Consider the following 25,484-nt stretch of genomic DNA (forward strand, 5'->3'; position numbering starts at 1 on the left):
GAGAGGAAACTATTGGCAGCGAGGCCGGCCTGGGGGCGGGGCCTGTCACCGCCTCCCATTCCTCCATCCAATGGGAGACCTCGTTGCCGCCTGAGCCTCCGCCCCGCTCAGCCGCGAGGTCTGCGCGCCGGCGCGCGAATAAAAGACTTCATTGCCCAGAGTGCCGCGCGCCGCGGCGAAGGCGGGGCCGGAAGTGGGGCGCGCGAGGTCTAAGGGCACGAGGGAAGTGGCGGGCGGGGACTTGGCGTGGGGGGGCGTGCAGGTGAGCGGGCCGGCCGGGGGTCGCGGGCATGGCTGAGGCCCGGAAGCGGCGAGAGCTGCTTCCCCTGATCTACCAGCATCTTCTGCAAGCGGGCTATGTTCGCGCAGCGCGGGAAGTGAAGGAGCAGAGCGGCCAGGTAAGCGGGCGAGTGCGGCGGCCGAGGCCCGCGTGCCGGATCCCGAGAGCCGCGGCCCGTGCCCCCTGCCCAGGCGACCGGACCCGCGCCCCGAGCCAGCTTCTGAACTCTGCTCGTAGGCGCGGGCCACGGAGCCCTAGTAGCTACAGCCTCAACCGTCGCTGCAGCTTCCACGCTCTCTGGCCCTCAGTTTCCCCACCGATGCAGTGGGCGGGTCAGAACATGTTATCCCAGGAGCTAGGTTTTGTAATTCCCGCGCCCTTCACCTCCCATTATTTTCCTGGGACCGGCGATTTAAAGCTCCTCTGCCTCGGACCACGTGGCCCCACGCGGGCCCCTGGGGCAAGGAGGGTGCCACGGGTCTGTGGGGTCGATTGTGCCTAACTTTGGGGGGTCGCGCCAAGTGAAAGAGCCCCATAGCTGGGCAGGAAAGCAGACCCTTGGAGAGCCTCTGTACTGGGTGGGATAGGTTTGGGATCAGAACTTGTAGTGCAGTTTTTTCTGGTTTCATTCATTCTGTGAGTCTGGAGTTCCCGTGTTTGTGATGGAATGCTAATTTGGGTCCCCTAGTTCTGTAGGACGTGTGCCACAGAGGGGGCACTCAGGGCCCAGGCAGTATGCCCCAGGTTGCCCTTGTCACAAGAGATGTGAGAGCAAGTGACTGCTACTTTGAGATTTGAAAGAGGAAAGTGGATGTTCAAGGTCAAGGTGCCGAAGGAAGCTTGTGTTGTACAAGCTATGCATAGAGCATGAAGGACCAGGACAATACTAGTCACGATGGAGATGGGAGAAGGCAGGGGCCAGCCCAAACCAGTCTTAGAGTTAGTTTGGTCTTAATCCAAAAAGCAGCAGGAAGGGGGCTTGTTTAGTCAGTATCCCAGAGCCCATGAAGGGATCAAACGCTCTGGGATGTTACCTGCTTTTCTAGCCCACCCTGGGCTTTTAAGCAAGTGCCTGGGAACATTGCCTTGCCCTCAGGAAGCATACACTCTAGTGAATGACATAGGTGGCAAGTAAGTGGTACAGTGTATCCTGTGATGATAGATGCTGAGTGTACAAATTAAGCAAGCGTGGGTCCCAAAACAGAGCCCCTGGTGGGGTGTGGGAGTGGAGGTTAATTGCGGCTATTCTCTCTCTATTTCTCTGCAGAAAAGTTTCCCGACTCAACCGGCCACCCTTCTAGACATCTACACGCACTGGCAACAGTGAGTCCCCTGGGACTAGGGGCATGGAGTTGGGACATCCCAATCAGGCTACTAACCTGATCTAAGATGCGTCGCCATGGGGGGTGACATGGCTCTGAGAGCTGGGCGCTCTGAAGGACCAAACCTTATCGGCAGCTTGTCATTCATCTCCTAAGTTACCGAGCCCCTACTGAATACCAGACCCTGCTGTAAGGGTGGCGCTCCTGGGAGGAGGGAGACAGGCCAATGCCTTCTTGCCTAGAGCTGATGTGAGAGCCGGGAGAGTAGACGTGAGTCAGGCTGAAGCGTAAAACAAAGGTGAGGGTCACAGGAAGGAGATAGCTACAGCCCGCACCAGCCTGCGAGGACGACCTGCGCGGTAGGAGCCCTGGTGCCATAGTGGTTGTGCGTTCGGCTGCTAACCACCAGCTGCTCTGCAGAGAAAGACGAGACCTGGGAAACCACAGGGGCAGCTCCCCTCTGTGCTCTAGGGTCACTGAGTCTGGCAGTTTGAGTTTTTGGAGGGGAGGCTTTCCTGGGGAGACCTCTGACTTGAAGGGGAGAGGTGGCAGAGGCACCTGGCCATGGGAACCATAGCATGTTCGGTGCCTGTGACTTGGGGGGCGGTACAGATGCGGCGGGGAGTGGCAGGCCTACCCCATGCCAGCTGGCCGCCCTCTGTGAGGGGAGTCCTTTCCTCAAGAGCAGTGGAGGCTCTGGAAGCTGAGGCAGGGAAGGATACAACCCGGTGGGCACTCTGACTGCAGCAGAAAGGGACTGTCAGGTGGACCCCCGGTGTCTGGCTTGTGCATTTGAGTGGAAGGCAGGCCTGTATGTGGAGCTAGACAGGAGCCCAGTTTCAAAGACGGGTTGACGTGCCTATGAAATTTCTAAAAGTGAGGGAGTCTGTCACTACAGGAATGATTTGAAAATGAAGGAGGGGATAGAGATGCTCTCTCCCATGTACTGGTCTGACCACAGCTGACTTGGGGATGAAAGTCCAATCCCCGGTGGAATGGAAGAGCGCATCAAGCTGTCCAGAGTGCACCACTGCACCTCAGAGGACACACGGAGTAGTGTGTTCTAGGGGGGTTAGGCATAAGTAGGGCCGAGACGTGCTTCAATGGGAAGATTGGTGTCTGGTTCTGAAGGCAAGCGCTTGATCAGCACCGCCATCCAAACATGGCGGCCCACTGCGGGAGTCCCTGGCATCAGAGGTGTGTGAGCACAGGTCAGGGGAGTGTGGAAGGGACTCCACCCACTGATGGAGAAACCTGCCAGCCCTCTGTTCTCGGTTCTCCCCTGCTGCCAAGTCAAGCTTGGAGCACGGGGGGCACCTGCACTTCCTCACCTCGCCCACTCACCGCACTTCCTTCCTCTGAGAGGTGTGTCTGTGAGCTGGGCCGTGCCTGCACCCTCCCCTGCCTATAGGCCCTCAGGAGCCCCACACCCACCAAAGGGGGTCATCGTAAACTACTGGGCATGGTTCAGACCCAGGCCCCCCTTCTTGGCCTCCCTTCATGGCATACTGAAGATGACAGTGATGGTCTCATTGCAGCAGCAGGATTAAAGGAGCTCTGTAAGGTGGTTGAGCACCTAGAAGGAGCCGGGCACTGTTCCAGGACATGCTATCACTGGAAATAAGCCAGAGGGAAACTGGCCCTTGGGGGACTTCCATTCTCCAGGGTGAGGGGGAAGTCACAACCTAACATGGTACAAGTAGTAAATGAAGAAGCCCAGTTTTAGCAAGAATTGCTGACAGTGGCCTTCCTGGGCAGGTGGGACCCAGACCGTGGCCGAGCAGGTGACGCCAGCCAGGAAACATAGGACCTGTGGTGGCTCCCTCGGAGTGGGGGTCAAGGGAGAAGTTGCTGCAGAGTTCAGGGGACCCCTCTGATGTCTTAAGCTTCCTCTGGGGGCACCCTGGGCAGACCCCTCTGGTGATTAGTTGAACTGTGCTTGGCAATGAGGGCCGGAAGACCCTTGCTAGAAAGTACTTCTGCCAGCCCTCTCTGTCCCCGGGCCTCCCTGTGTAGTCAGTAGGGAGACGGCCTGCACAAGTGAGGGAGGATGCCAATGTACAGCTGGGTCTGAGAGGGGTGAAGAGCCGGGGCACAGGCTTCCAAGAGGGGTGCCGCGTGTGCAGCCAGCCCGACCGGAGCTTGCTCACGGGCCCTTAGCTGTTGTCTGACATGAACCTGCGAGAGCCAGAGTGCCAAGGGGCTGCTTTGGTTTTCCACTTGGACAGCGCGAGGTTGTTGGCAGTCTGTTCTCTGACCTTGGAGCGGGAAATGTCTGCATTTTCCTTCTCTGACAGCTCCTGATACAGGTTCCGGCTTTCGAGGTTTTACTGAATGTTCTCTGTGATGTCGTCCGCCACTCACGGTTTAGAAACGTTTGGCCAGCAAAGGCGGCCGCGGGGCACAGCGTGGTGCCGCACAGTGTTCTCGTCACTGTGTGAACTCTTCTCATGTCCTCGGGGACAGTCAGATCCCCAGGAGTGGCCCTGCCGCCTGCCGGTGCAGCCAGTCCCCTCTATCCTGCAGGACCTCGGCAGTCGGCCAGAAGCAGAAGGCAGAGGAGGATGCCGCGCTGCTGGCCAGGAAGAGCCGCGTGTCCGACCCTGTGAGCACCTCGGAGAGCTCGGAGGACGAGGAGGAGGCAGAAGCCAAGGCCGCCAATGCCAGGAAGAGTAAGCTGTGCTGCACATGGGGCCCTGGGCCTCCCAGTCGGGGCTCAGCCCGGGGCCCCTGCACTTTTGGGGAACATACTCTGGGGCAGTGTTGGATTATTCCAGGAAGAGTCCCCTCTGGCTTCTTTGGTGAGCCCATGGAGGGGGGACAGGACCTTTTAGGGAAGACGAGGGAGACCCTGCCTATGTTTGTGTGCTGGGCCCCAGGTTAGAGCAGGGGCCAGTGGTGGGCAAAAGTGGACGCTCCCCATCCACGTGTGTGTGTGCCTCATCGTCCCTGCCCATGGGACCCAGTACCCACACTTTAACAAGTCTTCGTGTGTGTCTGGAAAGGGTAGAAAGACTCTTCTTTCCCGGAACACCGCTAGAGAGAGGGCTGCCCTGCAAGTTGCCGGCTGCCTGGGGCCTTGGAGGGTGCAGGCTGCTCTGGGCACTCAGATCCCAGAGTTGGCAGGGCTCTGGGCGGAAACCTTTGCACTCCCCTGCCTCCTCTTCCTACCCCCGACTGACTGCTGAGGGCCCTTGTCCTTTATAACTGGAGAGGTGGTCTCTTCCCCTGTGGGCCTTTTCTTCACGTGCAAGATGATGTCTTAGTATGAAAGTATATTTTGGATTGGGAAAGACAGCAACCCTCCCTGGAAGCTGGCGCTGCAAACCGAGTCCACAGGGTTTTTGGAAGAAAGACGGGGTGGTCTGCTCAACCACCCCAAATCCGAAAGGCCAGAAAAACCGCCCGTATTCTTGACACCCACCATGTGGCCAGTGACGCTTCCAGTTATTGTCCTGAGAGTGTCTTTAAGAGGCAGTTGCCATGGTCCCGACAGACATTTTGTGTCTTGCTTAATCTCTCTCAAGTATAACAACAAATGTACGAATTTGGAAGAAAACCATGAAGTTTCTTGTTCTCCTGCCCACCCCACTTCCACCCCCACTGGACGCACCCCCTGTGGGGAGCTTTTCCGTCACAGCAGGACAGGGATCGGCCAGCCATGCGTTGTAAGCACATAGATATTGATCGTGACTGGCTATTTAACATGCATGGATCTTGAACCTGTAACGATGGTATTGTAATTATGTATCTGTGTGTGTGTGTATATATATATTCATGCATCTTGTAAAAGAAGTCCTGTCTATTGTCTGTTGAGAAAAGCACAGCGAAATATCTGTGGGCAGTACAATAAGGTGGTCCAGCAGCATCCTCACGGGAGTCCTAATCGGGGAAAAGTGGGTGAGAGGGTGGGTGAAATAATAAGATCAGCCATCAGTTGAAAGTGGCTGGCACAGTGGGGTTCCGTGGACTTTTTCTGTTCTTACGAGGGTGTTCGATACCAGGGGAACTGGATCGTGCCGTACGTCTCAGGAACGGAATCCAATTTAGCAGTGCGCCTTTACAGTCCCGCTCCCTGATGGGGCGGTGTGGTCTGTAACAGCTCTGGGAAGTTGTGGTGTCTGTACATCTAGCTGGCTCTGGGTCGTGGCCTCTGGCTCCTGGGTGGCTTTGAAGGGGGAAGGGCTGCGTGGGCTGCCCTCGGGGCAGCACAGTATTTGGGCTCGGTGCCTCATGCCACAAGGAGTTGGGGGCCTAATGGGGATGCAGACACAGGCATCGGTGTGTCCTGCCATTCTTTCACCACTGAAAGACCAGGTTGATGCCCCATGGGACTCTCTCCCTGTGGGCTCAGCTCCCCCCACCAGCCCCAGGCGCCCCCACTGTCAGTCACACCTAGCAGTCACCGATGAGCTGGTTCTGACTCATGTGTGAGCATAGGGCTGGCCCCCCAGCAGTCACCAGCCCTTTCTTCCTGGGCACCTCTGGGTGGGCTCAAAGTGTCAGCCTTCTGGCTCCACCCGCGACGCCACTGGGACCACCAGGTGAGATGAGAGCTGGTGCTTTTCCCCAGGTTCACCCGGTGTTTTGTGTCTTGCAGCCCCAAGCCTCATGTCTACTAACTCCTCGGTTGTGCGGGCGAATTTACCGTCAAGCGGGAAAGAACCAGCCTCGGTGAGTGGGCCTGCCGCCCAGCTGTGGCCTAGGGCGTGGAATCCCTGTGTCTGCAAGGGATAGGGTCACAGGTGGTCTCCCGACCTGGGTTTGAATCTCAGCCTCTGTTACCAGCCGTGTGACCTTGGGTGAATCCCTTTTCCTTTCTGGGCCTGCGTTTCCTTCTGTCAAAGATGGGGGTGCTGCCTACTGGCATGTTGCAGGGGGGTTGGACGTGGCCGTCAGCTGAATTCTGTCTGACTCAGCCACCATACTGGAAAGCAAAGCACTGCCCGCAGGGTTTCCAAGGACAGACACAGACAGAACCACCCATAGGTCAGCAGCTAAGGGCCTACCATTGCACCCCCAGGTCCCTCCCGAATGTGTAGCTATGGCTAAGTAATGGTGATCACCTCCCCAGCTGCTCCTGACTGCGAGGTCCCAAGAGCTGTAGAGTAGCTCTCAGCCCCTTCCTGAGCGGCGGAGAGCATTTAGGGTCACCTTGGGGCTGAGGGGACAGACCCGGGAGGCCCACCAGGTTGCCTGTGCCGGCCTGGTGTTGTAGTCTAGCAGTATGCCCTCTTCGTCTACGGTGCCATGTGTTCTCAGCTGTGTCCTCCACAGGCAAACGCCAAGGATGCCAGCAAGATGGTGAACTCCGTGGCACAGCCTGTGTCTGGGAAGGCAGGGGCCCACCCCCTCTCTGGGAAGTCCCCCAAGAAGTTGGCCGTGCCTTCGGCAAATACCACCTTGGTCTCAGAAACAGAGGAGGAGGGCAGTGTCCAGCCTCTCAAAGCTGCTGCCAAACCTGGTGAGAAGCACCCCTCCGGACCCAAGCCCCCAGGGTTTGAGCTGCTGGGACAAGTCTTACAGGAACCAAAGCCACTGCTATCGAGCTGATTCTGAGTCGTGGCCACCCTGTAACACAGTGTGGAAGCGCTCGCTCCGCAGGGCTTCTGAGGCTGCACATCTGTATGGGAAGCAGCTGGTGGGTTCAAACCACTGACCTGTCCACTGCCAGTCCAACATGTAGCCCACTGTGTGAGAGCTCTCTGGGAGCGGAGTGGAATGTCGCTTTTGGTTCACTGCTTTCCGCTGGGGGTGGGGGTGGGGGTGGGAGTCCTCTGAGGGACAGGCAAGTGTAGAAAGACTGACTCTCTGCGCCCCCTCTCTGTTCTTACTTACCTCAGGGGCGGTGGACCCAGCCGACAGCTCCAGCGAGGACACCTCCAGCTCCAGCGACGAGACAGATGTGGAGGTAACTGCTCCCCACCCTCAGGAATCACCCTCCTCAAACCTCCATCCTCCCAGCACCTCAGTTGGCCTGAGTCGGAGGCCTGCAGCAGGGCGAGACAGAGCGGCTGCGTGTCGTGCACCAACCCTCAGTGAGGTTCAGGGCTATGGGAGACCAGGGCAGACTCCTCTGGCAGGGGACTCATGGTGTGTGGGGACCTGGGAGAGATTTGGGGCATTTCTTGCACTGCACCTCCCAGGTGCCCGGCCTCCGGGACACAGTGTGAGCAAGGTGGGTGGGCTCCTTCCTCTGGGCGCCCCATTCCCTGCAGCAGTGATGGGTGCTGCGGGAGGCAGGTAGTAGCGGAGCCTCCCGTGGACGGGTAAACACTGTCAGGAGGAAAGGCTGAGCACCGGAAAGGGGTCCGGCTACAGGAATGGAGACCAAAGCGTTCGGAGCTTGTTTCTGAGAACGGCGGTGCTGCAGGAGGGGCTGCATCTGCCCGACCTGGGGTGTGCTGCTAGTTGCTTGGGTTTCGTCCTTGGGAGGCCAGGCCTGGGGGCAGTGCAAGAGAACAGTGCGACCATAGAGGGCCCTATCGGAGTGGTACCGGGAGGAGGGCGCAGTGCCAGGATGTGGGTCCCCCCGGTGCAGGGGTGCTCCAGAGGGAGAACTGGCTTCTGGGATGGATGGAACTGGTGCCAGGGGACTCTCACTTTACCCAGTGACCCTGTTTGTACCCCGTTTGCGCCTCACATGCCATCCTTGGGGACACCCCTGGCTCCTGTCGCCTTGTCCCTGAGTGACTGGTGTCCCAGTCCTGCCTCAGTGGGCTACCACAGCAGAGGGGCCATGGGAGACAGGAAATGCAGGGTTAGGTAAGGGTGAGTGACGAGAGGAGGCGGCGGGCCCTGGCTGCCTCAGAATGTTGGAAGTCTAAGGAAGAGTCAAAAAGGGCAAGGAGGTCTGGGGAAAGGCGTTTGCCTGTGATAGTTCCTCAAGCCAGCGTTATACCTAGACTCGCAGCCCTCAGACCTTTGCCCACAGGGCCTCCCGCCCACCATAACGGACGAGCTGTCCTGGTTGAGGGGCTGCCCTCTGCCTTGGACCCTGTGAGCGCTATCAGAGAGGAGAGATCATGGGCGAGCCCTGGGTCCAAGCAGTGACCTGCCCTAAGTTCCCAGAGCTTCTTGCTGTCCCAGAGTCGGGTGGAAGTTGAATGCTTCGGAAAGAAGGTTCTGAACATTCACGGAGAGATGACCGTTACTGTCACTCCTGCCCCCACCCTCTTGTTCCAGGCAAAACTGCCAGGGAAAAGCCCTCCTGCCAAAGCCACACCAGCCCCGGCCAGAGTAGGCCCCAGAACCCCTGCCGGCCCTGCCAAGAGGCCTGAGCAGGAGTCTGACAGCAGCGAGGAGGAGTCATCTTCTGAGAGTCAGGAAGAGACCCCTGGGCAGGTGAGGCCTGGGGAGGCCGCCCTCGGGCCCGCACCCCACATACTGACGGGGGGGAGGGGCTGCTGTGTTTGGAGCGTGGGGAAAGGAAGAGAGGAGACGCCCCTGGGTTGGCCCGCTTTAGACACTGGTGGGAGTATTCCCATTGGACCCAAGCAGCACTCTGAAATGGCTCCCTCCAACCCTTGTCAGTCCTACTCCCCTTACTCTCAGTTTTCCTGGCTGTCAAATGGGCTCTGACATCCTAGCTGTCCTGTTAAGAAGGGCTTTCGAACTTGTTGAAGTTGCTTACTCTGTTGACTTTGGGGGCCCCAATGGAGTTGTGGGCTAGGTGTGGGCTGCTGACCATAAGGTTGATGGTTCAAGTACCCCAGTCACTTCTTAGGACAAAGGCGAGGATGTAGTCCAGTCCTGTAAAAATGTGTAACCTGGGAAACCGTAGGTGACAGTTCTGCTCTGTGCCTTGAGACCACAGCAGAAGGGTCTTCTCTGAGTTCATTCTGTCGGCCAGGCTGCAGGAGGGCGACCCAGAGGGGGAGCAGTATAGTTGGGCATGGAGGGGTGGCGGGCGGCACCCAGAGTGAGTCAGCAGAGAGCTGGTTTGGAGGAAACGGGAAGAGGCCAGTTGGCTGAGCGCTGGTCAGAGAGGGAGGTGGCACGGGCGTACAGCCATGACCAGCGGGCTTTCAGAAGAGGGGGAACGAACTGCCCTTTCTCTTGTACTAGGTTAAGGCCCCAGAGAAAAAATTACAGGTCCGAGCTGCCAAGGCCCTCCCTGTGCAGGCTGGAGCCACCCAAGCCAAGGCAGGGAAGCCAGAGCAGGATTCCGAGAGCAGCAGCGAGGAGGAGTCGAGCAGTGAGGAGGAGACATCTGTGGCCAGGGCCCCGCTCCAGGTGAGACCATGGGTGCTGAAGTGGTCTCCACAAATGGCCCAGAGGGTTTGTCCCCGTCTGCCATTGCATCCCCGCCCCCCCCCCCATCATTCTATATCTACCCCCACCCTCTGGTGATTCTCTTCTCTCCAGACAAAGCCCTCGGGGAAGGCCCCCCAGGTCAGAGCTGCCTCCGCTCCCACCAAGGGGTCCCCTGCCAAAGGTGCAGGGCCTGGGAAGAGCGGGCCTGCAGCCGGCCCAGCAGGAAAGCTGGAGGAAGACTCGGGGAGCAGCAGCCAGGAGGATTCAGACAGTGAGGGGCCCGCTCCGGCAGCTGTTACCTCTGCCCAGGTTAGGCTGGGGGGCACCCTGTGTAGCCCATACCTAGAGAGGCCTCCTGAGGCAGGCAGGGCCAGGGCCCCTTCTTCTGATTCTCTCCTTTGTCAAACTCAGGCAAAACCCCCCGGGAGGAACCTCCAGGCCAGACCTCCCACGGCACTGGCTGCTGGGCCTTCAGGGAAAGGGGCCATCCTGGTGCCTCCTGGGAAGGCAGGGTCCGGAGTGTCCCGGGCCCAGGTAGGGCGGCCAGAGCAGACCTCAGAGAGCGACAGCAGCAGCAGCAGCAGCGAGGAAGCCCCAGCCGTTATGACCCCCGTCCAGGTGAGGGCTTCCTCACCCACTGCAGACTCAGCTGTCCTCAATGCTGGGACCCAGGGACCCTGCCCTCTGCCCAGGCCTCCTGACCCTGCAGGGCTCTTCGCTGTTTAGTCCCTGTGTGTCTGCTGCCCGCCCTCTGGGCTGCTTCCTGATCCTGTTTCTCGCTCCAGGCAACGCCCTCAGGGAAATCCCCCCAGGTCAAACCTGCCTCGGGGCCCACCAAAGGATCCCTGGGGAAAGGGGCGAGCCCAGCGCCACCTCAGAAGTCAGCGCCTCTGGCCGCCGAGGTCAAGACTGAGAGGCCCAAGGAAGAGTCAGAGAGCAGCGAGGAAGAGTCAGACAGCGAAGAGTCGGACAGCGAGGAGGAGGCGCCCGCAGCCAGGACACCAGCACAGGTGGGGCCTGGGCTCCGCACCCTGAGCTCTGCAGGATGCTAGCAGAGCCCCTCCGTGCTGGAATAGCAGGGAAGCTTCTCCAACCCCAGCCTTCTGTGTCCCCTCAGGCAAAACCAGCAACAAAAACCTCCCAGGCCAAGGCCTCCCCAAGGAAAGGCCCTCCTGTCACTCCTGCATCCCAAGGAAAGACCCCCCCAGTGCGAGTGGACACCCCAACCCCCTGGAAAGCAGGAGCGGTGGCATCTCCAGCCTGCTCGGCCTCCCTGGCTGTGGCCAGGGGCACACTGAGGCCAGAAGAGGAATCTTCCAGCAGTGAGGAGTCCGAGAGTGAGCCGGAGGTGGCACCTGCAGCCACAGCGAAACAGGTGAGGCTTTGTTTGCCCCCCCCTCAAGATGGGTGCCCTGTGGTCAGGCCTGCTCCTGGGAGACACCTCACTCACTCTTCTGGTTGCAGGTGAAGTCTGTGGGGAAAAGCCTGCCGGGGAAATCTGCCCAGGCTCCTTCCAAGGGCCCTTCAACACCTGGCTCCACCCCAGTACCCTCTGGGAAGGCAGGGCTCGCAGCCACCCAGGTCAAGAAGGAGTCTTCTGAAGAGTCCGAGGACAGTGAGGAGGAACCTGAGACCATGACTCCAGCCTCGGTGAGGCCTGGGAGGAGGCTGAGGATGGGCTTGTCCGGGTCTGCTCGGGCAGCCTCCACCCAGCACTTTGCCCATCAGCCCCAAGCTCCCTGGGTGGCCTGGGAAGCCCTGCAGGGATTCTCCATGGCTTCCAGAACAAGGCAGAGTGCCACTGGGCACTTGCAGGCTTATTTTGGTGTGAGGGTGCGAGTGTGAGGTAGGGGATGTGATCTCAGGGCTTTCCGGAAGGAAATGGCATCTGAGTTTCAGGCTGGTAGAGCTGGCCAGGTCAGGTGCAGGGGTAGAATGTTCCCTGAAACGAAGCCAGCCTATGCAGACGCCATGAGGGGACTGGCTCACAAGCTTGTTCCCACAAGCAGCACATGTCAGTGCAGTGTAGGACGTGATATCGAACAAAGGCTTAAAGACAGAGCACCTGGCTGCACGTCCCAGCTGATTTCAGGCAAGCTGGGGCCTCTCGTGTACTCCTCTGTTACTGGACATCTCTCCTGCAAGGGCGGGGGGGGGGGGGGGTGGCATTTAAGATCCCTCCTCCCCGGTCAAGGTGGCATTGTGATGACACGTTGGGCTGCTAGCCACAAGGTCAGCTGTTGAAAACCACCAGCCCCCCTGGGAGAAAGATGGGCTTTCTACTCCTACCGAGAGCTGCAGTCTCTGAGATGCATAGGGCAATTCTACCCTGTCCTATAGTGTTGCTCTGAGTTGTCAACACAAGAGCAATGCAGTTGTGGGTTTCACTTCTCAAACACTGCCTAGGGCCTGTGCACAGCCAGGGAGAGGCCCCTGCAAACCCCCTCCCCCTAGCGGGTTATTTTCCAGTTGTCAATTTTCCCCTCTGAAACCACTCAGAAATTAGTCACTTCTTTTTACCGGAGCACACATTTCTCTAATTGTCTATTTCCTGTTTGGTGCCCCTCTTGTCTTTTATGACCTGTGGCCCCATGGTTCCTCCCCTGAGGTTTTCAACTTCACAGGCACCTATTCCCGAAATGTGGGAGCCTCCTCTCCCCTTTTATAAGCCCCAGGCCTGTTCCCAACCCCTTGTAAAGTCTCGTTTTGCAGGGCATTTATGTGTTTGTCTCCCCCTCGGAGCCTCCCACCTGTGCTAGCACACCGGTGACTCATGCTCTGGTTTCCCAGGGAGGATGCTGGAGCTCTGCTGTTGCTTGGTGACCTGCTCCTTCTTAGCCAGCCTGTGAGGGTCACGGCTGGGCATGTGCCCCCAGGGCTCCCATCTCGAAAGCCTTTGCCCTCCCAGCCTCCTCCAGCCACTGACCTATGCCTCTGGGCCTTGTGATCTGTCTCGGGGTGAAAAGCAAAGCCTGGGCCTAGCAGCTTAGGGATGTCCTGTCAGAGTAGAGGGCCTCTCTTGGCTGCAGGCGGCACGATGAGCCTCTGTTGACAGGCAGGGCCAGTAGAAGGAGTCTGGAGCTCCTTTGCCTTGCCTTCATCTGTTAGCTAAGGAGAATCACTGCCCACGCGGTGGGGTTTTGACGCGGATTCAGTGGTCATACATGGCCTCCCCTCCAAGGGCGGGCACTCCCTGACTGCTCAGCATTGCCGGATCAGGACTAAGTAGCTAGGTTGGGGGGCGGGAGTGTGCGGGTGCGTCATTACTCAGCGCTGTCCAGCCAGCTCCAAGTAAAACCACCGCTGAGGAATCAAGATCCCAAAGAAGCCGTGAAGACTGAGAATTTGTCCAACAAACCAGATGTGCCGGAGGTTGAGGAGAGATGGTTCTGGGCACGATGTCCTTAGAGACAGCCCTGAGAGCAGGCGCAGGGCATGCTGGGTTTGGGGAGAGTGACCGACCTGTCTTGGGTTGTGTATTGTCCATTACCTTTGTTAAACTTCCTGTCGGCCCTCGTGACTTGTAGACCCCGTAGGCATTTCTCTTTCTACGTGTAGAGCATGCTGTCTGCAAATCCAGACGGTTTTACTGTTCCCTTCCCATCTGGGTGCCTTTGCGGGGCGAGGGGGAGGGGGGGTTCTCTGCATTATTGCCTGGCTAGAACTTCTGGAGGGGAGTGGGGAGAGCGGCAGCCTGCTCGTCTCTGACCGTAGGCAGCATTTGGTCTTGCACTGTGAAGGATGTGACGTGTATACCTTTAACGCAATGCTGCCCTGTATCTGGTCAAGGACGTTTCCTTCGACCCCTAGTTTGTTGTTACCATGAACGTGAGGCAGTTCTGTCGGATGCTTTGTGTGCGTGTCTGCTGGTGATCCTGTGGTTTTTGTTCTTTATGAGGACGATGGTGAACAGGGCTTTCCCCTGTAATGCGGTGAGGATTAATAGGATGGCATAGATTTTTAAGGTATTAGGTCATGCTTCTAAGAATAAATCCCCTTGGTCTTGGTATGTGCTCCTTTTATTGCTGGGGTCAGTGCTCATGAGTTGCTTTGTTTGTGTTTGTGAGGAATATTGTGACTTTCCTTTGATGTCTTTGGCTTTGCTACATGGCTGTTTCTGGGCCTCATACAATGACTTGGAAAGAATTCCCTCTTCATCTGTTTCTGAAAGAGTTTGTGTAGGAAAGGCATCCTTTCCTAAATGTGTAATAAAATTCGCCCATAAAGCCATATGAGCCTGGGTTGTTTGTATATGAGAAGATTTTTCATGACTGAAGGAGTTTATTTCATTCATACTGGTCGTTGAGTCTGTTTTGGTAGCATGTCCCTTTTTCATCATTTGTCTATTTCACCTAAATCTGTTGTCTGGTCTGTTGGTGTGAAATTGTTCGTATTAGTCTCTTGTTGTCTTGTTAGCTTCGTGGGCTCTGTAGTGCTGTCTCTTTCTCACTTGGAATGGGTGTCTTCTCCTGCTCACTCTAGTTAAAGATTGTATCCATGTTATTCTTTTCAAAGAACCAGCTTTGCATTTCATTGATTTTCTTCCTGGCTTTGGTTTCCATACTGATCTTTATTATTTCTTTATTTTAGACTTGAGTTGCCCTTTCACCAGCTTCTTGTGGCTGATTCCTGGTGTCTAGGGTTTAACTCTTCCCAATATCACCATTTAAAGCTATGAGTTTTTCTTCTAACAATTGCATTACTCACTTCATCCCATAACGTTTGAACTGTTGTAGTTTCATGTTTGTTCTTTGGTTCGTTGATTATTTGGAAGGGGTTGTTTAATTCCCATATATTTGGGGGAAGTCCTGGGTTTCTGTGGTTGATAAACATAAATGGTGACTCATGGTGATTCCATGTCTGTCAGTAAAACCGACGCAATACAATGATGGCTTTTCCGTGTCTGGTTGTTTATAGTAATTCCACCAGGCCTTTCTTCTGTGTGGTTAGGAGCTGAGAGCCCTTAATCATGTGCACACCCAGGGGTTCCCCAGTCACACTGTAGGTGAGCCTTCTATTAGGCCCAGATCACTAAGAAGGTAACAGGCCATTGAGGGCGAGCGACTTGCTTAGGCGCACAGACTGTCAGCAGAGGCTCCAGGTCAGGCATTCTGACTGCTGAGTCCTCCCATGCGTCTGCTCTCCTGCCACTCAGCCTCTTCCCTTCCCCTCCCAGGTGAAGGCCCCAGGGAGAACTCAGACCAAAGCCAGCCCAGCTTCTCCCAGAGCATCGACGGTCAAAGGAATAGCTGCCGCTCCTGGAAAAGTACTCACCGCAGGTGTTCAAGCCAAACTGGCGTCCCCGGCCAAGGCAAGTGGGGCCAAAGCTGAGGAAGGATGGGGCAGAGGAGGGCGGCTGAGCAGTGGCCTTAGACCAGTCCAGTGCCCTATGTGGGTAGAACCCGGCTGTCTGCTTCATCCCCAACACGGTGGTCTTACAATTCAGGTGAAGCCACCGCCACCAGGGAGAAGCCTGCCAACCAGTGCTGCCTCGGCGCGCGGCCAGGTATCTGCCCCAGCTGTGGGGAAGGCAGTGGCCGGAGCAGCCCAGGCCAAGCCGGGGGCAGCCAGGGCGTCCCAGGAAGAGGACTCGGAGAGCAGCAGCAGCAGCAGCAGTAGCAGCAGTGAAGAAGAGGCGCCAACTCAGGTGGGCAGCCCTGTGTTTGCACCTCTGTGACCGGAGCCCCAGGTGTGCCTCAGGGCACAGCTCCTTTGCCCATGAGTCTGTGTCTCCACCCACCCACCCTCTGGGATCCCTCCCCTGACTCTGTCCCCCTCGCTCCAGGTGAAGCCCTCAGGGAAAGCCCCCCAAGCCAGAGCAGCCACAGCTCCCACCAAGGGGTCCCCTGCCAAAGGTACAGGCCCAGCACGGCCTGGGAAGAGCGGGCCTGCAGCCGGCCCAGCACAAACACCAGAGGAAGACTCGGGGAGCAGCAGTGGCAGCAGCGAGGAGGAGTCGGACAGGGAGGGGCCTGCTCTGGTGGCTGTGACGCCTGCCCAGGTGAGGCCTTTTGTGGAAGCAGTGGCTGCAGGTGCCAAGTCTCCCAGCCGCCTGCGCCTGCCCTTCCTCCATCCGAATGGGGTTTCGGGCCAGATAGGGAAGGGAGCCTGTGGAATGCAGCATTAACTGGAACATCTCTCCTTAGGTGCGGCCTGTTGTGAAAACTCCCCAAGCCAAGGCCTCCCCAGGGAAAGGTGTCACGGTCACTCCCGTGTCCGCCAAGGCCCCCGCACCACGTGCAGACACACCAGCACCCTGGAAGGCTAAGCCAGCCTCACCCACCATGGGCAAGAGTCCAAAGACGCCATCATCAGGGGGTGCCGAGGCGGCTGGGTCTGTGGTGCAGGTACGCGAGCCCCTAAGGAAGTTCAGGCAGTCAGCCCTCACCTGGGTTTGGGGTCCCTCTAGGGAGGGAGGGTTCACCTGGCTAATGGTGAAGACTGGCATCTGGAGAATGGGCAGAGCAGGCGTCTCTAACTGGAGCCTTTCAGTCTCTGTGCATGGGCACACCCAGGTGGAGGTGACAGGTGGTAGCTGACGTTTGGCCTGGGTGTTGGGAAGACAGGGTGAAGTGAGCACCCCGCCCCATGTCAAGGCGTCTGCTGCGGCTGACATGACCATGCCCCTCAGCTTGGCCTTCCACCTACGATGAGCCAGCCAGATGCCCCCACCTCTACCCACCCCCACAAATACCATACACCATGCCACAGGGGAGCACTGCCCCTGTGGAGTGTCTGGCAGGGTCGACCACTGACCTTGTGGCTAGCTCCTCCCTGTGGAGTCCCTGCACCACCAGGCTCCTCCCACCCTTTCTTGGGTTTCCCTTCTCTTGAGAGTGAGGCAAGCACCCAGCACTGCTCTCCCACTGTGTCCCAGGGGTGGGTGGGGCGGGTTTCAGGCCAGACTAGGGGAGCTGGGGCTGAGTTTGAGGGATCTGGGTATTCACCAGACACATGTGCAGGGAGTCTTCCTGGAGGGGAGCCAGGGAGGGGGGCGGGTCAGCTGCCATGCAGGTGGCAGCAGTTTCTTGCCGGACATTAGTGGGGACATCTTTGGGGGCCCAAGTGCCAGACCAAGGACAGAGGGGTTCCCAGCTATGTTTTAGCCTGGGCATTACGTCTTACGTTTAGGTCTTAAATTGGCTGCCTTATATCAGCCTGGATGTCTGCGTCTCCCAGAGGAGCGTGCGTAGTAAGGCAGGCAGTCTCCAGGTCGGTGGCCACGTCACCATGCAATACTGTCGGCGGCCCGGCTTCCACCTTCATGTTGGTGGCATCACAGGAGGGAGTTCTGCACTGGCTGCTGGAGAGCCAGGCAGCATCCCTCAGCCTCCCCCTAGGTCTTTTCAGCCGACTTAGGGCACGGCACGCATTCCCCCTGCGAGCCGCCTCCCATGAAGCATGTAGCGCGGCTGGTTTGTTAGCAAGCAGGACAGGGGTGTTGCTGCTGTAGCGGGAGCCCAGGACACACAGGCAGCGACACAGCCCAGCCAGGAGCGTGCAGATCTCTTGAGTACCTTCTTCCAGGTAGCAAAGCACAGGGCAGCCATGGCCTCCTGTGCCTCATTCTTTGATGACTCAATCCTCCTCTGGCCCCTAGACTACAGGTCACTCCCCACTGATGGATGGCGACCCTGTGTGTCCCAGTGGAGCAGAGCTCCATCAGTGTCCCCTGCCTGGTTTTTTGGAGGTAGACCACCAGGCCTTTCTTCTGAGGCACATCTGGCTAGAGCCATCCCTTCAGCTTTTTGAGTAGCAGCCAGGCATGTTAACAGTTGTGCCAACCCCTCCTTTATGTAGGGCCTGGCGGGAGCGGGAGGCCAGCGTTGGGGTGCTTTTAGCCAGGAGCTAGCTGTGAGCTGTGTCTGGGCCACCAGCTCACTCCTGCAACCCACGTGGCCGTCACCTCTTCTGAAGACGCCAGCCGGCAGCACTCCCTGCTCGGGTTGAGGTTCAAGGATGGGCTACACAGGGTCACGGGGCTGGGTGACCCTGCATGTGCTGGCCAGCAGCTGCCCCCTGGAGAAAGACGGGGAGAACTGGAGCCCTAGGGCCCAGCCCATACCCCACCACCTCCTCCACACACACATGTGCCCCGTGTGTTTGTTCAGATCTCGTCCCCTCGGAAGGAGAGTGGCTGCAAGCCTGCCAGAAGCAAGAGCTTTGTCCCAGCACCCCCTGAGGAGGAGCTGCCATCGGGCCAGGTTAGTCCGGGAGGGCATGGGTCATCATTCCCCACCCGACCCCCATGGGGAAGCACGTTGTCATAGCACTTCATAGTTCGCAGGGCTCGTTCCTGTCTTTGACCCCGGGAGGTTGGGAGCAGGCCCTGGATGTTGAACATTCAGGCTTCAGAGGCAGATAGCTGAGGGTCAGATCCCGGCTTCGCCTGCCGGAGAGATGCCAGGATGCAGCCACGCCTTGCTGGCAGGCCTGTGACAGTCTCCTCGGTTCACTGTTATAGTCTTACTGCACTGTCTCGGGGCAGACGGCCCGCCTGACCCCCCAGTGGTGGCCTGGTCATGGCCTTTCTCGATGCCCGAGTCATTTCCGGCGCACAGCCATTGGCATTGAGTCCATCCAGCTCCTTGTGATAGAGAAGCCCTGCCTGCAGCTTCAAGGCCCCAATCTTTATGGAAACACTGCCCGCCAGGGTTCCCGGGGAGAGGCTGCTGGGTTCCAACCACTGGCCTTAGCGCTTAGCCACTATGCCACCAAAGCTAAGAGCCTGACTGCCATGCCTGATTCCAACTCGGCAATCTCAGATGAGGGGCTGCCAGAGGTTGCTGGGACTGTTCCATTCTCTTTCAGTTCCGTGTCTCCCTGGGCTTTGACAGATCAAACCGTCATGACAGAACTGCCCACAGGGCGTGATCTGTCGATCACTTGTGACGCTGCTGGTAGCTTTAGGCTGCTCGCCTGTCATTCAGAGATCCTGCAGACTAGAGCAGCTTACACTATGGTGCCTAGGAGTTCTGGTGATCAGGCAAGCAGAGGCTGTGGCTCAAACCCATCAGCTGCTCCACAGGAAAAAGACGAGACCGTCCGCTCCTGTAAAGATTCACGGCCTCGCACACCCTGCAGAGGACCCCCCTGGGTGGGACTTGAGTCTGTTTTGTTGGGGTGGCTCCCGGTGGCCACCTGAAGTGCATATCAGTCACTGGATTAAGCCCTGTACCGTTCACCCCCACACCCGGTGAGGGAGGGTCTAGGGAAAGAGTGAGGCTCAGGGAAGTTGAGTGGCCGGTTTGGGCAAGCAGGCAGACCTGCAGTGGGAGCCCTGGCAGCCCCCGCCCTCCACTCCAGGGGCTTTCTCCCCTGGTGGGGGAAGCAAACTGGCTGCATCCCACCCCACCCCCATTGCAGTGTGGGGCCTCTCTGGGCTGCTCCGGGATCTAAACAGCTGGGAGGAGGGGGCTGCTTTGCCTTGCTCGGCGGGGGCGGACTAACACAATTAAAATGAACATCATGCTTAAATTGAACTGTTTAATTGGTACGTTAGTCCTGAAGATTCTGGAGTCCCTCTGAACAAAGCCAACGTCGGCATGCAGTGCTCCTTCCCCAGGGAGAGTCAGGGAAGCTGGGTGCCAGCCTCTGCCAACTGTCCAGGCTCGGGGCTTTAGCTCCTTATCCCCGGCTTGCTAACGAGGCCAATAACCATTGCTGCTCATTGATGAAGCACTCGTCTATTGAGAAGCTCCATTCTTTCTGTTTTGATTATTGGACTTTCCTGCCAGGCCCCCTGGGTAAGCCGCAGTCTCCGCAGCTGCAGGAAGAAGCCTCAGTCAGACCAAGGTCCATGTTGAGGGGACCCGAGCCCTGCCCCCAGAGCCTCAGGTCCAGTCAGAGAAGGGCGACCTATAAGAAGTTCGCTCGGGTATCCCCTTGGGGGCGGGTCAGCACAGCTGCTCCCAGGCGAAGTTCCCAGTGGGTTCACTGTCCTGTGATGGTGTCAGAGAAGGCAGCTGTGGCCAGTGTCAGTCTGTTGGCCAGCCCCCAGGCAGTGGTGGGGGTCTAGGAGAAAGGCTGTCCCCTCAGCTGCCTTTGTGCTGTGTCCCTTCCTTGTCTGGGGTCAGGAGCCCCCCACCCAGCTGACCTCCCCCACCGCTCAGCAAGCCTTGGCGGAGGTGGGACCACCGTGGGTCCTACACTCTCTTGGCCAGTGCAGCCTGACTGTTTGAGCTCTGCAGACTCATGGCACTTCCCCAGCAGTGGGCCTCTTCCGCCCTGCCCTGCCCTGCACAGCCAGCCCCTGCACACACCGTCCCCTCTCCACCCAGAGGCTGGGGTGCGGCGACGTGGGCCGGTGGAGCTTGGAGAAGGCAACATTTGCTGCTGAGCTGCTTTTAACAGCCCGAGACGCTATTGTTTGCTCAGTAGCTCTGTTGCTCTGTGTCCCCGACAATCTGTTCCTCTGTCTTCTCACATATATATAGATTCCCCCCGGCTCCCCAACAGCAAGTTTTCTCCCACTTCCCATCCTTCTCGTCACTCGGGAAGGAAGGCTTGGAGCAGCCGCGGGGGCGGCTCTTTGGCAGGATGGCAAGGACTCGAGCCCGGCCCGGCCCCACCCTCAGATGGGTGTTTGCTCCCCACCTGCTGCTGCACCTCGGGCTGTACACACTGGGTCGGATCCATTTGTGCCCCTCCCCTTTAACCTCAGGGGACCAAACCAACTCCATACCCAGCAAGGACCCCTAGGACAGAGCGGGGCTGCCCCTTTCTTTACCGAGCAGAAACTTCATCTGTCTCCTGGTGGGTGTATGCTACTGGCTTTGTGGTTAGCATCCCAACTTGTCACCCCTCCATCACCATCACCCCTGCCTTTCCCCTCTGGTCAGAGAGGGCAGCACCCTCCAGCCCTGCAATGTGTTGTTGAGGTAACTGGTCAGGCCCCGGGGCTTGCCCCGCTCCAGAGTGAGAGCTAGACGGCGCTGGGCCAAGCCGCCCAGCCACCTGCACAATTGGCCACCCTGACATTCTGAGAACTAGGCTGGAACTGAAGGCAGAGGCCCTGCGGCCCTCTTTAGACCTGAGCCAGAACCATCCCTTGGGCCACCTAGCAGGAAAGCCAGTGACCCACAAAGCAAAGGTCCGGGCTCCACTGAAGGAGCAGAGGCATTTGTGTGAGTCTCAGATGGGTGGGGACCCTCATTTCTGCTTAGGGTCATTTGGGGCCACACTGGCCTGCAGTTAATGGGCTCAGCCCCTGTGAGATGGCTAGAGCTGCTGCCCTCCATCCATGGGCGAGTGGTGGTAATGAGTGTGCGGGCCTCAGGAGGTAGACTCCTAAAAGGTCAGCCTTTAACCCAACGCAAGGGTCAGACAAAGGCACAGGGGACCTGTTCATGGGACAGCCAGTGCCACTAGTGAGGGCGTGGCTGCTGGCGTGGGGTTCACTGTGAGAGTCTACAGGTGGCCGCCTGAGAGCTGTGAAGTGCTGTGCTGGGGCCCGGCGGGTGGGCGGGGACTGGGGGTCTCCTGGGGGAGCTGCCTCCAGCTCTCCGAACCCCTCCCCTTATAATAACCTCCCCCACCCTCACCTCTCCTTCCCGGGCCAAGCCTTTAATCACTGGGGGGGTGTGTTCTGTTTTTGTTTTTCAAGGTGATTAAACCCCCTCTGATTTTTGTCGACCCTAATCGTAGTCCAGCTGGTCCAGCTGCTACCCCCTCGCCAGCCCCACCCGCGAGCGCCCCCAGGAAGGCCTCGGAGAGCTTGGCCAGGAGCTCCTCCTCCGAGAGCGAGGATGAGGACGTGGTTCCCGCCACCCAGTGCTCCACTCCTCCTGGTGAGCGCCATCCCGTCGCAGGGACCAAGGAAAAGTGCTTTCCAGCAGCTGCTGCCCGAGCACCGGGTGGGGCTGCGGGGCAGTGCGGCTCCCGTCCCTGGGGCATGTCAAGGCATTGGGGAGAGGCTTGCATGTGTCAGCGGGGCCCACGAGCAGACCCAGGTGGTTTCTTGGCCTCTGAGAACTGATTCGACCAGCAGTAGCCGGAAACGGTCTCTAGCTGTTGTCTGGGTGGATTTTTGAAGTGGAAATAAATGCCTGACCTTGGTTGAGCCGGTAAGAGAGAAATAGTCACACGTACACACACAAAGCATGTCACTGCTGATCTTCCCTCCCAGAATAATTACTGTTACGTTTTAGAACTTGGTCCAAAGTGTGTGTGGGCTGATAGGATGCAAGACTCTGAGGGTGCCCAGGAGCGTGTTGGAGCCCCTGGTGCGGGCTGGCCGTGCTGTCACAGTGTCCCCGTGTGCAGCCGTGTCTCTTCTGACTGCGCAGTCGCCCTTTGAAACTTGCCCGGCTCCGCCCAGGGAGCAGTGAGAGGCAGTAGACTCTGCAGTGAAGCCCTCCTACCTGTGCCTTTGCATGGGGCCTGTTGATTGCCCTGGCTCTGCTCTAAATGTGCAAGTGCCTCCTTGGGTGTGTGCTCCCTGCGCCCGGGCACAGCCGGCCACGAGGGGGTCTCCTGGATAGGGACCGAGCAGGCCATGGCCCCAGTGACTGGGTAACTGCCCGCCTGTGGCTTTCTCCTCTGGAAGATGGCAGGCTGGGTGGGGGGTAAGCAGGTGGCTCCAAGCCCCTGCAAGGGCTGAAACAGGCATCCTTGCTGCGGGGGGGCGGGAGGACGGTGGGGGTGGCTTGTGGGTTCTGTATTCTGATGGGTCCCTTTCCTGATCCATTCCAGTCATGAGGACCAATGTGCCCGTGCTCACCGCCCACCCACCGGCTGCCCCCAGAGCCGGCCTGGCCGCGGCTAGCAGCAGCGAGGAATCCAGAGGGGTGGCTGGAGGCAAGCAGCAGAAGGCTCCAGCCACTCAGGTACCAGGGCGAGGCCAGGTGGGCTCTGGCCACGCTGCCCTCGCTCACACACCCAGCCAGCGCCTGTCCCTGTCTCAGGACCATGACTTCCCCAGCAGGGTCGAGCTTCTGTGTCATTGTTTCTCCCTCTTGGTTTTGAAATGCCCCAAACAGAAGTTGTCCTTTTAGACAGATTGTCCTGGTGAGGGTGGTGAACAGTCCTCCCAGGCCTCTCCACGCTCAGGGAGGTTGACCTGGTCCTGGCCTCTTGTATAAAGGCAAGCACAATCAAACTATGCCACTGCCAGCAGGTCCCAGCAGAACTTCCCCCATGGGGCTCCTCAGACTTCCAACAGTGGGGTGAGCCAGCTAAGGGCTCCTTATTCAGATGATCAAACTGAGTTGCGGGTCCACCCCCACCCCCCAGATGAGTCACATTGTGTTTGTTTTCCCGTTCTGTGGAGAGGGAGAAGTTTGCCACCTGCTTGAGAGAGAGGGAAGGAGAGCGCACTTGTGGGGCTGCTACAGCGCACACACATACACACACACGGGTCAGGAGCAGGAGTAGCAGCAGGCAGAGGCTGCTTCTGAGGACAGCGTGGGGGAGCAGTGGACACTTCCCAAGGGTCAGTTCAGCTGATGTCCCAGGACCCTTAGGCCTCAGGGCTGCCTCTCGCTGTCCACAGGTGACAAAGAGGAGCCCGGCTTCCCTCCCACTGACGCAGGCCGCCCTGAAGGTCCTCGCTCAGAAAGCCAGCGAGGCCCAGTCTCCCACTGCCGGGATCCAGCCAGCAAGTGGGGTGAGTTTGGCAGACAAATCAGGTCTGCCTGCGGAGGTGGGGGGACCTGCAGGAAGGAGGGAGTGGATGGTGACTGGAAGACAGCCGCCCGGTTCTGCTCCCGGAGGCGGCACTGGCCATCTGCAGCCCACCCCGCCAAGAGCACCGGTGTGGGCTCTGTCCCAGCACCACCCTCACTTGCCCTGCGGCCTCTTGGGTCTGGGGTGTGCAGTCTGAGGATGATTGTCAGCCCCTGTGATAGCCACTTGTGGCGGGAGTACATTGTGTGGACGCCGGGTCTTCCTCCTCTCGCCAATTCAGGCTGGCAGCACTCTGGGGAAGCCCCTGGGCCCGAGTGCCCAGAGTAGCCCCGCCCTCACCCAAGGGGCCAACAAGCTCAACACCCCCAAGCTTCTCCAGGGCCCACCGGCCACAGCCACTCCCTCCGGACGCCCCAAGGCCAAGGTCTCCAAGGCCTCTGAGGACAGCAGTGACAGCTCTTCAGGGAGTGAGCTGGGTGCTGAAGCGGCCCCAGCGGCCAGGTTGGCCCACAAGCCAGGTGAGGGCCCGAAGCGAAGGCTCAGGTGGGCCTGGGATAGGGGAGAGCTTGGGCCTCGCTCATACTACGGCTAGCTCTGGGACCGAGACCAGGTCCTCCCACCCTGGGCCTGGGCAGGCAGGAGGGTGAGGAGGATACAGGGCGTGGGGGCCCTCCCTGGACTCCCGACACAGCCTGTGCTTCTCCTTCAGGTCCTGTGCCCGCCAAGGAGACCCTGGTGGAAGAGACCACTGACTCCAGTGAGGATGAGGCTGTGGCGCCTTCCCAGGTAGCTGCCAGCCAGCCCCGCCTGCCCCATGTGGGCTCTGGGCACACAGGCCAGGGTGCTCCCTGCTCTCCAGGTGGGCCGGGTACATGCTACAGATTGTTTTCACAAAGGAGATTCCTCTCCAGACCGCTGTGTAGCCACAGCAAGTACTAGTCTGTGTCTACTGTATTGATTAAAGTGCTGCAGCAGATGGCACCCAGGGCCTAGGCCTCCGTGCCCACCACTCTGCCTCCAGTCTCCCTCCAAGTGCAGGCATGTGTCCAGGGAAGGTTGGGGTGCCGCTGGAGCCCTCTCACACCGGGCTTCTTCAGTCTCTCCTCTCAGGTTACAAGAGCTCTGGGTCAAACCTGGATAACCCGCAGACTGCAAAGGCCACTTCCAAGGCGGGCCCCAACTCTTCAGCTCCCCCCACTTCAACCACCAAAGATGCGCTGAATCGAAAACTGGGAGCAGGGCCCCAACAAGGCACGGCCACGGTGCCCCCTAAAACAGGTGAGTCAGTGGCCACAAGGGAGACAACCAGACACAGGGCTGTTGCTGCCATCAGGGCCTGAGTGGACCTTGTACCCGGTCTCAGGCCTGAAGTGCTCATCAAAGTGCCCTGGGCCCACCCTTGGGGCCTCACTCTGGTCTGAGACAGCAGGGAATTGGGGTGCCTCAGCCCTGGGGGAGGATGCTGGCCCTAGACCCCAGGCTCTCTGGGATGTCCCCTCTGGCGTTTCTTCACAGCAGATAGTTCAGCAAGCCCTGGGCACAGGACATCAAACATGGTAACCCCGCAGAGTTAGCTCCTGCCCCAGTGCACCACCAACCAGGGTCTGGATTGGCCCCAAGCACAGGAGTAGGCTTGCAGCCCCTCTGCCAGCCCACTCCCCAAGCCCAGCACAGCCCAGGTGCACTCTGCAGGGAGCAGCCCCTGGCTTTGTGACAATGGAGGGTCTCGCTGGCCTCTCATGGTGGGCACTCCATAGCCACACTCCTGGCCCACCTTCCAGAGCCCCCTCCACCCCATCCATGGGCGTTTGTGGCCATCTGCCCTGTGCCTGGCCGCTGACTCTCCCAGTCTCTCCTCTGTGAGGCAAGTGGGTCCGGGAAACAGTTCAGAGGGAGCTGTGGAAGGCTTTTTTTACACCCATAGTCAGTACGCAATTACCAAAGGGGTGCAGAGGCGTGGAAAATTCTAAACAAAGGCTGTACCAGAAGTCCCTCTGGCA

The 25,484-nt window shown here is 58.7% G+C and overlaps 1 protein-coding gene across 1 annotated transcript in view; it reads left to right on the forward strand.

The window, feature by feature from the left end:
* Positions 1–253: 253 nt before the first annotated feature.
* The window catches only part of TCOF1 (treacle ribosome biogenesis factor 1), a 28,753-nt gene continuing 3,522 nt past the window's right edge, over positions 254–25,484 (forward strand). Inside the window, exons 1-24 of the mRNA XM_075541807.1 lie at positions 254–398; positions 1,548–1,603; positions 4,129–4,274; positions 6,203–6,276; positions 6,880–7,066; positions 7,446–7,513; positions 8,788–8,946; positions 9,670–9,837; positions 9,970–10,167; positions 10,270–10,476; positions 10,644–10,868; positions 10,976–11,233; positions 11,323–11,508; positions 15,035–15,169; positions 15,305–15,505; positions 15,644–15,859; positions 16,005–16,205; positions 17,970–18,062; positions 21,464–21,647; positions 22,552–22,685; positions 23,351–23,464; positions 23,765–24,002; positions 24,194–24,270; positions 24,582–24,762. Coding sequence (XP_075397922.1) covers positions 291–398; positions 1,548–1,603; positions 4,129–4,274; positions 6,203–6,276; positions 6,880–7,066; positions 7,446–7,513; positions 8,788–8,946; positions 9,670–9,837; positions 9,970–10,167; positions 10,270–10,476; positions 10,644–10,868; positions 10,976–11,233; positions 11,323–11,508; positions 15,035–15,169; positions 15,305–15,505; positions 15,644–15,859; positions 16,005–16,205; positions 17,970–18,062; positions 21,464–21,647; positions 22,552–22,685; positions 23,351–23,464; positions 23,765–24,002; positions 24,194–24,270; positions 24,582–24,762 — 3,814 coding nt within the window. The 5' untranslated portion in view covers positions 254–290. The remainder of the gene's footprint in view (positions 399–1,547; positions 1,604–4,128; positions 4,275–6,202; positions 6,277–6,879; positions 7,067–7,445; positions 7,514–8,787; positions 8,947–9,669; positions 9,838–9,969; positions 10,168–10,269; positions 10,477–10,643; positions 10,869–10,975; positions 11,234–11,322; positions 11,509–15,034; positions 15,170–15,304; positions 15,506–15,643; positions 15,860–16,004; positions 16,206–17,969; positions 18,063–21,463; positions 21,648–22,551; positions 22,686–23,350; positions 23,465–23,764; positions 24,003–24,193; positions 24,271–24,581; positions 24,763–25,484) is intronic.

This window comes from Tenrec ecaudatus, chromosome 2 (genome assembly GCF_050624435.1).
Source record: "Tenrec ecaudatus isolate mTenEca1 chromosome 2, mTenEca1.hap1, whole genome shotgun sequence".
Lineage (NCBI taxonomy): Eukaryota > Metazoa > Chordata > Mammalia > Afrosoricida > Tenrecidae > Tenrec > Tenrec ecaudatus.